General features: G+C 42.0%; 1 protein-coding gene across 1 annotated transcript; it reads left to right on the top strand.

The window, feature by feature from the left end:
• Window positions 1–3,407: 3,407 nt before the first annotated feature.
• RTP4 (receptor transporter protein 4) lies at window positions 3,408–10,646 on the top strand. The gene is made up of 2 exons (XM_029214808.1): window positions 3,408–3,684; window positions 5,829–10,646. The coding sequence occupies exons 1-2, from the start codon at window positions 3,503–3,505 to the stop codon at window positions 7,012–7,014; spliced, it is 1,368 nt and encodes a 455-aa protein (XP_029070641.1). The 5' UTR covers window positions 3,408–3,502; the 3' UTR covers window positions 7,015–10,646.
• The last annotated feature ends 407 nt before the right edge of the window (window positions 10,647–11,053 follow it).

Here is an 11,053-nt window from a genome sequence, read left to right as displayed (position 1 = left end):
TCTTTTTTATGGCTGATATTCCATTGTATATATGTACCACATCTTCTTTATCCATTCATCTGTCAGTGGACACTTAGGTTGCTCACATGTCTTGGCTATTGTAAAAAGTGCTACTATGAACATTGGGGTGCATATATCTTTCTGAATTAAGAGTTTTCTCCAGAAAAGAGATGTTTAAAATGTAAAATTATTACCACATTAAGGACTACATTTCTTGTTTCTTGTTTCTCTCCTTTAACCAAGCCAATCCCTCCATCCCATCCACTTGCAAGCTAGAGTAATTATGGAAATAAAGTATCAAATGGATTACTTCCATAGATAGGGTCTCCATCTCCTTTTTCAGTCCCACCCCCTCAATCCCTATCACTAATGTCTAACCTCCTTTCTTCCTCTGCCTAAAATGTTCCCAAGAAGAACACATCTCTGTGTTAAACTTTGTGCTAGACCTATTTGTAATAGGTCATGTGATATTCTGAAAATGGGTACATGCCTAAGATTACAAAAACTGTACTTTAGTCCTAGTTAAATTAAATCTACCTTGGCTTTGGTTTCTGCAACTTGTAAAATAAGGGAGCTGGACTATTGCAGGAATGGCAAAAAAAATTGTCATCTATCAGTCAGTTGGCAGTGGCTGCCTAGACCATTGATGAAAGAGATTTTGAAGATATGCCCAGACCCAGAGAGAAGAGTGCAATCATCGATTAGCAATGTCTGCCTTGAAAAAGAATAGGGGAGTGACATCATGTGCCATCCAAGGATTAGATGACCCTGTAGATTCATTCCAGCTCAAAACTGCTGAGAATCTAAATTTTCCTTTTTCAGAACTGACCTGTGCTTTGTGTCCTTTGAGGATCCTTCCTCTTTTCTGACTGTCTCTCATGAACTCTTCAGCCAATCTATGATAAGGCACCAACTGTTGATGAAAGCCTAGAGGTCACGACCCTGTGTGACTTGGTAAGTCGTTTTGACACCTTGGCTATCAATGACATGGGAAGGGGAGGTCATAAGATGATATATGAGGTTTCTTCCAACTACAAGTTCCATGATTTGATTATCCTAATGCCTTTGTACGAGGGAACAAGTGGCTTACAGTGGATCCATGGGGTTTTTAAAGGGCTGTAATTTCTTTCTCTTTCTTCTTTTTTTGTCATGGTGGTGAGGAAGGTAGTGGGCTTCCTCCAGCCCTCAAATCTCAATACATACCCCTGGTCTCCCCATGCCCCTGTCCATTGGACCAGGCTGGCCTGGAGCAGTTGTGTGTGTCAAAGGAAGCACATGAAGCAGAGGCAGAAGGAAATGGCAGGGAGTGCAATGGATCAGTCAAGGCTACATTTTGGGAAAAAAGACCATTTGAGGAATCAGGAGGCAGGGATGCTCTGAAGATACAGGACAAGAAGAGTGGGCTTGGGTTCTTAAACCCAGCAGAAAGTAGGAGAGCAAGGGTGGGGAAAGAGCCTAGGCATGGTTGGAGCAGGTGAGCAGAGCTCAGAGCTAGGACATGGGATGTTTGGGTTCTGGCCCTCTACTGGCAATAATTTTCTGTGCGACCTTGGGCAGGAGACTTCTTTCCTCTTTGTCTCTACTTTCTTATGTACAATAATCAGAGAGAAAAGAGGACAAGTTGATTCCTAAGGGATTTCCAGTTCTAATATCCCATGGGTTTAATTCCAAGTTCCTCCAACTATCTGTGCAGATAAGAGTCTCCTATACTGTCTATGCAGACATAAGCACCCTCAATGTGTAAAGGCAGATAAGAGTCTCCTATATAGTCTATGCAGACATAAGCACCCTCAATGTGTAAAGGCAGATAAGAGTCTCCTATATAGTCTATGCAGACATAAGCACCCTCAATGTGTAAAGGCAGATAAGAGTCTCCTATATTGTCTATGCAGACATAAGCACCCTCAATGTGTAAAGTTATAAGAGCAGAGAGAGTTTGTACAGAACAGAATATCCTGGGAGGAGGGGACAGGGGAGGGGGTTTCTGCCTCCCAAAGAGACACGTTAAAATCCAGAAAGCACGAGAAGACTTAGGCTTATCCTGTCTGGGACACAATAACTGTAGGGGCTTCTAAGGACATAAGCATCCTGCTTGTCTTACCTCCCCCATTTAAATTTCAACTCCAGAGGGACAGAGCTTACTTTCTAGAATCTCAGACTCTTGAGTTAGAAGTGACTTTATAGGTCATCTAGTTCCAATCCCTCACCCCAGGAATGGGAACTCTATCCTGACATCCAAAGATGGCTCCCACACCTGCTCGTATACTGCGTTACATGATAATTTACACAGCGAAAGGCAGAGTTAAGTAATCTTTTCATTTGGCCTAGAGTCCTGCCTCACGACCCAGGATATCTCAGTAGACCAAATCACTAGGTCAGGGTTTCACGATGGTTCTTCCCACTGGCTCCAGAGTGCCAATCTGGAACCCAAAACACCATTCTGAGCTCCCTCTGAGCTCTCCTCAGGGAAGGAGGTGACTGAAGACATCACAGGTTTAGAATCTCACAGGACGGGGTTCAAGTCTCACTTATGTTGCTTACCAACCGGGTGGCTTTGAACAAGGGACCTCCACTCTCTGTGCCACTCACCTGAAAAGTACCAGGAATAATCCCCCCCTAAGGGACTGTGGTGAGGTCTCATCAGGTGCACGAAAGGAGCCTTGGACACGTGCTCCCCCACACCGGCCCCCCCTACCCAGTGTCTACACGAGGGCGTGAGCATCTATGGGCGTAGGAACTTACTCTTAGTTGATGTTACTCGTCCCAATGCCGAGCATAGTGCTTTGCCTAGTGCAAAAATAAGAGAAAAATAAAATAAAAACTAACTTATAGGTGCCTCCAGAATCCAGACCAGAGTTTTGTACTCAGACATCCCTTAGCAAGACCTGTTCACAAACTAGCAAATCCCTGCTGCCCCCTGTCCTCAGAACAAAAACTTGCTCTGTGTACTCAAACAGTCTGAAACAAAAGTCAAACCTGGAGTCTGTCATACAGAGTGAAGTAAGTCAGAAGGAGAAAAACAAATACCGTATGCTAACACACATATATGGAATCTAAGAAAAAAAAAAAAAAAGGTCATGAAGAACCTAGGGGTTAGACTTGAGGATATGGGGAGGGGGAAGGGTAAGCTGTGACAAAGTGACAGAGTGGCACGGACGTATATACACTACCAAACGTAGGGTGGATAGCTAGTGGGAAGCAGCCGCATAGCACAGGGAGATCAGCTAGGTGGTTTGTGACCACCTAGAGGGATGGGATAGGGAGGGGAGGGAGGGAGATGCAAGAGGGAAGAGATATGGGGACATATGTATATGTATAACTGATTCACTTTGTTGTAAAGCAGAAACTAACACACCATTGTAAAGCAATTATACTCCAATAAAGATGTTAAAAAAAAAAAAAAAAAAAGCAGGTGACGTGTATCCAGACAGAGAAACTGAAACTTGACGGAGAAACTGAAACTGTTTTTTCTTCTTGCTGGAAACTGAAAGTTATTGTAAACATGGACTCCAGGCCTCAGAGCAAGAGAATGGTTTTGGATGTTGGGACATGGGAGCAGACATTTCAAGAACTGATCTGGCAGGAGAAACCCCAGGCAAGATGGACCCTGAAGGTGGATGGGAACCTTCGGCCAGACTGTGCAGCCCCAGGGTGGAAACAATACAAGCAGAGAGCATTTGGCAGGTACGTGAGAGTCTGTCCAGCCATGGGCCTTTCTGAGCCAAGAGGTTCAGCTAAGCATTGATGATTCTTTTGAGAGCTTGTTAAAAGAATATGTGTCACCAGGCTCTTCATGCTTTTATAATCACAGTGTTCTTTAAGATGGAAATGATAAGGCTCTAAGCCTCTATTTTGCTTAATGGTAGGAAATTTTTTCTTTTACTAGGCTTTCTCCTTAAGTATTTCTGGAAATCCCCAGGGAATACCATAAATCTGCCCTCCTATTCTCTCACCACAATTTATTTCAGACTGCTTCTATATAGAGACCTGCTCTCCCCCATCAGTCCTGTCTGGCTTCCCCAGGCTGCAGCAGCCCTACGAGCCTAGTCCTGGTCAGTACCAGCCTAGGAAGACTGGGGCCTTCCTTTATAGCCCCAAGAATTGATTAAGGCCAAGCAATGGCTTTGAACATTACTTTACTGAAGGCCTGAAGATAACAGGAGGGATTGATGCTGCAAGAAATGAAAACCTGGTTCTTTGCGTCCCTAAATACTGCCCCCCCCTTATTGTCTGTCTCCCTCTTTAACTTCCAATGAGCCTCTAAGTTGCAGGAACCAGCTTCCTTGCCCATGCAGAAGGGTGAGAAATGCTGACTTGGACAAGACTTGGACAATCAAGTCTTCTCTTTTTATATGGCATGCAGGGACTTTTGCTTCACTTTCCACCTCACCTGTTATCCTGCTTCCCTGCCTGCCCCCATCCTGCCTCAAGTGTCCTCTGTTCCATTCCTTATGGGTTATTAGCCATGCCATAAATTTTCAGACTTCTATACCCTTGTCTATGATGTTCTGCCTGTTCAGCAGGCCCTTTCTTCCTCCCTCCCTCCCTACTTGTCCCTCAAGGACTAACTCAAGTACCCTGGTCTTCCTAGGGACAGTAAGTGTTCTTTCTTCTCCATTCCCATAAGACAGTGAATGGCTCTCTCTTTCTTTCTTTCTCTTTCTCTCTTTCTCTCTCTCTCTCTCTCTCTCTCTCTCTATATATATATATATATATATGTTTGTAATACATTTATAAATAACATATGTTCACATATTACATACTACAGAACATATATATTTATATATAATTATTTTTAGCTGCAGAATCCATTGTTTACATGAAGCTTCCCGGGGCTCTACAGAACAGTTTTCAAGCCATTGGCCACAGCCCACATAGCAGTCATTCTGTTCTGCTTGGAACCTGGTGAACTATGTAAGAGTCTCTCTTTGCACCAGCCAGAGCTCTTTGAGGGGCTCATGATGTCTTTTATCAGTTTGGCACTGCCACAAATGGACAGGTGCTTCTCTTGTTCAGATGAATTGACCTGATAGTCGTTCTGAGTTGGGAAAAGCAACGGATCAGCATAGTTTTAGAAAAATATCAACCAGCTTTTGAAAAGCACTTTGTAGTTTACAAAATGCTTTTACATATATTGTCTCATTTAATGTTGACAATATAACCCTTGAATATTTTTCCCTTTAATATTTTATGGATGTAAAAATTGAGGCTTGGAGTAGTGCTTTGTCCAAAGTCCCCCTGCTGTAAACTACAGACTTGAGTCTCCAACCCAAGTATTATGGTTCCAGGTCCTAAGTCAGGTACAAAACTAACCACATTGCTCAATAGAGGTGATGTGGTATAGTAGGTAGATAATGTTGGGATTGGAAACATGGCTCTACCACTTAACTTTGTGTGTCCTTAAGCAAGTTGTGTATTGTTTTATGATTCAGTTTCCTTATCTGCATATTGGGCTCAATAATGCCTACCTCAGAAGAGCGCTTTAAAGATAAAATGGGATAACATTGCCTCAAAATAGGTACTTTATAAGAGTTTTCTATGACCTTGTAAAGATCAAATTTCACTGGCAAATGGCAGAAATGTTCTTCCCTCTGAGACATCCAGAGGTGTTTTACTGGCAGAGGCAGACTTGGTACCACATATAGGTGGGAGTTCAATGGGCCACAGGAGAAAGCTTTATTAGAAATGCAGTCCCTCTCATTCTTGTCAAATTGGCAATATCACATACACTTTTTCAAGTTGAAAAGGTTCTTAGAGACCGAGGCCAGGCCCATTTCCCTGGCCTCGGTCAACAATCAGCTGAGGGCACGATGATCTTCTGTCTGTAGGTTCTGTTGTTCCTCATGCCGTCGAAGCTGGGCTTCCGCCCAAGTGCAGATCCTATTTCACATGTACCTGGAGCACCAGAAGTCCCAGGGAAAGGTGCTTGTGCGGCTCTTTGGTCAGAGGTGCCGGAAGTGTTCCCAGTCTCAATTTGAGAAGCCTGAGTTCTCCCTGGATAGCACCAAGAGGATTCTGAACAACCTGGTGCAGCGTGTTCTGGAGAGATTCTACAGAAATGGCACCAAGAAGGTTTTGGAGATACCAGTGATCCAGGAGGTGCCTTTGGATGGGCACCACGATACGGTCAATTGTGAGGCATGTGCTCTGGGCTTCTGTATACAGAACTTACATAACTGCATGACAGAGCCAGCCAAATCCTCTCTCTCCTACATGAAGACTGGGAGCTCCTCTCCTCACCCTGGTGACATGTGTGGCCAAAACCAAGCTAGGAACCAGTCAGCTGAGGCAAAGGAGACTCAGGGAAGTGGGTATTCCTGCGCCCATAAAGGCCCAGGGCCCAGCCATGCCACTGCTGGGATCCAAGTGCCTGGGGCAGGCCCTCAGCTCAAATGGGAGACAGGCCGACTGCTCACACCAGGGGCATACTGGCAGGCTGCACGGGGAACAGGCCCACAGCCCATCCGAGTAGCAGGATCACTTCCCCCAGGGTGGACAGACCCACGGCCCAGACAAGCAATAGGTCCATTACCTAAAGGGTTGGCACATTCACAGTCCACACTGGAGACAGGACCACAGACACCCCGGCTGACATCTTCTCAGGCTATAAAGATGTCAGGCCAGCAGTTGACACAGGACGCACAAGCCACCCAAGGGGCAGGTCGTCAGGCCACAAAGGTGATAGACTCACAGCCCACACGGGGGACAATCCCAAGGGCCACATCAAGGTCAGACACTCAGGCTACAAGGAGGGCGGGCCCCTCACCACTGGGGTCAAACTCACAGCCCACACGGGGAACAGGCCCCATGGCTACAGGTAGGAACTTCAGTGAAAGTCAAGCTCCCTGGGGCAGGCAGGAGAGGTGCTCACCTAGAGGGTCTGCTCGAGACAGCTCTTTCAGATTACCTCCTTCAATGTTACCAAATAATTCCTTGAACCAGGAGCAGCCGTTCAATTGGGGCTATGTCTGTGTTGTTGCTCTGTTTACCTTTTTTCTATGTAAATACCTATAAGTAGAATGATGAAAAAAGACTTGTCTTCTCTTGTCTTAATTCCATGGTAATCAATGAACTGGTTGCCATTTTAATATGACAGAATTTGCTTTGGGACCAATGCAGGGTCAAATTTATAGAATAAGAACTGGTTCCTGGACCTCCTTTGCCGATAGTTTAAAACATGACCTAGCAGATTAATAAATATTTGTTAAATCATTAAAAGATTTTTACTCATGCATTCACTCATTCATTGATATCAATATATACAGACCACATCTTGACAAGAACTGAGGGTCCTGAGTTTCATCAGAAAGTTATTGTAGTAGGCTGAATAATGGTTCCCCCAAAATGCCCATGTCCTAATATGTTACTTTACATGGCTAAAGGGACTTTTCAGATGCGACTAATTTAAGGATCTTGAGATGAGGAGATTATCTTGTGTTATCCAAATGGGCCAAATGTAATCACATGGGTTTTTATAGGAGGGAGGCAAGAGGGTCAATGTCAGAAAAAGGAAAGTTAACTATAGAACCAGAGGTTGAAGTGATGTGGAGGAAGGGGTCACAAGCCAAGGAATGCAAGCAGCCTTTAGAAGCTCATAACGGCAAAGAAGTATATTCTCCCCTAGAGCCCCCAGAAGGAACCAGCTCTGCTGACATATGACTTTAGCCAACTGAGGCTGATATTAGACTTCTAACCTCCAAAACCATGAGAAAGTAAATTTATGTTGTTTTAAGGCACTAAATTCATGGTAATTTGTTACAGCAGCAACAGGAAATTAATACAGTTATCAGTGTCACTGCAGGGATCAGGCAGCTATGTTTTGGGTATGCTTTAGCTTTAACAACAACAAAAAAGAGTATAGATTAGAAATATTGACATACACATCCCCTCTTGTTCTTTTTTCTCTCCTACATAAACCCACCCAAATATCCCCATCCTAAAGAGATTTTCTAAAGCATCATCAAATCAAAGGGAATCTGTTTAGAATGGAGGTATTTGGGTGGGCTTAAGTAGTTCGGTGACCCTTGGAGCTATCATATTCTCTCACTCCTTCTAGCATTGGATTGGGAATCATGTAAGAACGTGCCAATCCTGAGATCTTGTGATGCATAGCTTCATCTTTCACTCTCTCTTTCCATCTGTCTGCTAGGCATTTCTACATGGTTCTCGTACTACCACCTCTACCTTCCCACATTCAAAATCAAGCTCGTCAGCATCTCTGACTTTCTTGTTCAAATCTGCCCTAGTCACTCAAGCTTATCACCCTAGAGTCATTTTTAACTTCTCCTCCTTTTCACCAATGCTTATTATCCCTTCTTTTGTCAAGTTGCTCCCATCTCTTGCCACTAGGTTTTCCTATCAACCCCTCTCCCCAAACAGTTCAGGGACTTGGATTATTGAAATAATGAGGAGATTTGGATTTTACCTCATAGGCAGTGGGGAGTCATTGCAAGCATTTGAGAATATGGGCAATTTGAGTAGAATAACAGTTTAAAAATATTATATGTTTCTGGAAAAGAATGGAGTATAGGATAGAACCAGTTAGGATTCTGGCTTGAAATAGGAGAGTGGTAAACACAGAAAGGGGTTCTTGTAGACAATAAATATCTTGAAGGAATTTGAAGACAATGAAAGGCAAGATGGCAGAAAACCCAAGGATGAAAACACTTCCTTTCTTTCTGGCCATCTCTTTTCATTGCCTCTCAGGCCACTCCCATCAGCACTCTCCATTTATACATGCCCCCATCCCCAAACCACTTTACTAAATGTCTGCATTCCTCCTGTTTTCATACCTTTTTGCTTCTTTCATAAAGAACATACACATGAGGACTAGAGACTTTATTTCTGTCTTGGTTATGAGATATGACTGGTGCAGGTCATTATCCCTCCCTGAACCTCAGTTTCTCCATCTGTAAAATAGGTTAATGACTTCTAATTAAACATAGAGGATTGAACACATGCACTTCCTTCTGATCGCTCTTGAAATCCCACTGCGTGACAGTAAAAGGGGGGAAAAAAGCATCAATTCACAAGGCAAAGAGCATGGGTGGAAGCTACAAAACAGATGGATTAGTGATGGGTTACTGACTTGCAGAGAGATCTGGAATACAAGTTAGGCAAAGGAAAACCAAGGTGCAAGGCAATTGATGTGGCACAATTTCATAAAAGTTCAAAAACTGTAGGCAACAAGTAGCTCTGAAGGTGGGTGTTAGGAAGCCTGAAGTGGAAGGATTGGTCAAAAGCCTTTAGAAAAAGTTCCATTTCCCCACTCCGATGCAGCCTTGTACCCACTCTTAACTCATTCCAGGGTGAGGAATGGAGGTTTATTCTCTGAAGACATTGACCCAGAGGGACTCTGGCTTTAGGAACTTGTGCATAGTTAAGGGAGGGGGTACCAACCAGCAATCAGAAAGTCTACATACTGACTAGAGGCACTCCCTTAGCCCACTACCAAATCTAGGAGCCAGCATTATATCCTACTAACCCTCCCCTCAAATACACAAAGAATGGACAGTTCCTCATTAGGAAAACTGATCAGCTCAAGAGAGAGAAAAAAATACATATACTGAAATCGGGGAAGGGGGTTCCTCCAATGGAATGACCAACTCAGATCATATAGTACTGTAGTACATATTTATTGAAAAAAATCTGCGTATAAGTGGACCCATGCTGTTCAAACCCATGTTGTTCAAGCGTCAACTGTATATGTAAACTACTAGAAATAATAAGGGGAAAAATTCTGTATGCAAGGAAAGTAAGACGTGTTTTTGGCTAAGAAAAGGTATGAGATATGGAGATGCATTTTTGTTAATGGAAAAGAAAGTAAATTTGTCCTAAAGTAATACTGATTATTTCAGAATTGAAAAGAGGACAACAGAAAAATAGAGGGCAAATTATGGACATATCTATATCTGTAACTATAGAGAGAGAGGGGAATTAAGCATGAGCATGGGAAATTTTACCTTGTCTAATCAAGCTGGCTAAAATTGAATTGTTATTAAAAGTGTTTTTTAAATAAGCCTTAATATTAATAGTGTACTTATATAAAACTAAAACTTGATTTTTTTTTCATATACTGAAAAGACAAAGTTTTACTGGACTGTTGGTCTGCTCCTGATAAGAGACTGTGAAAGGTTTTTCTTTACCTATTAAATAACCTTCCTAAAAAACAGAAGTTCTGTGTTTTATCAAAATAATTTCCTGTGCTTCATGTCATCTTAATCAGGTCTTTGGTAACTTAAGAAAAATGAATCTTCTCAATATTAAGAGTGAAGTTTTGTTAACAGCTATGTAACATTCTATATTTGCCTTTGAAACACTTTACTGTCACTTTGTCACATAGATTATTAAGTATTGTTTATTAATAATCTGGGATCCTATTTAGTCAAGTATCCAAACCTTTTGATATTTTTCACAAACTTCCCAAAATTAAATTCTAAATAAAGTCTTTTTGACCTCGAACTAATTTGGGGATTTCCCAGAGGGCCCCTGGAACATCTCAAAAGATTTGTTCTCTCTCCTTTTTTAAAAAAAAAATTGAAGTATAATTGTTTTACAATGCTATGTTAGTTTCTGGTGAACAGAAGAGTGATTTAATTATATATATATATATATTCTTTTTCATATTTTTTTTCCATTATGGTTTATTACAGGATGTTGAATATAGTTCCCTGTGCTATACAGTAGGACCTTGTTGTTCATCTATTTTATATATAATAGTTTGTATCTGCTAATCCCAAATACCTAATTTATCCCTCCATCACCCCCTCTCCCCTTTGGTAACCATAAGTTTGTTTTCTATCTCTGTTACTCTGTTTCTATTTTGTATACAGATTCGTTTGTATTAATTTTTTAGATTCCACATATAAGTGCTACCATATAATATTTGTCCTCTCTCTTTATAGAGGAGAGATGATGAACTAATTAGGCTTGTTTGATATGTTGGATTATGTGAGAAGCATTGCCAAATAAATGATGCTAAACCTTCTTAGATTATATTTGTGTGGCTACATGTTATTTATATGTGTTCTAGAAATTGTATAAAATCTGATAT

The sequence above is a fragment of the Monodon monoceros genome, unplaced genomic scaffold (assembly GCF_005190385.1).
Source record: "Monodon monoceros isolate NGI ecotype Baffin Bay Population unplaced genomic scaffold, NGI_Narwhal_1 Super_Scaffold_11, whole genome shotgun sequence".
In the NCBI taxonomy this organism is placed as follows: Eukaryota; Metazoa; Chordata; class Mammalia; order Artiodactyla; family Monodontidae; genus Monodon; species Monodon monoceros.
Note: the sequence above shows the minus strand (reverse complement) of the source record. Positions and strands in the feature narration are given on the sequence as shown.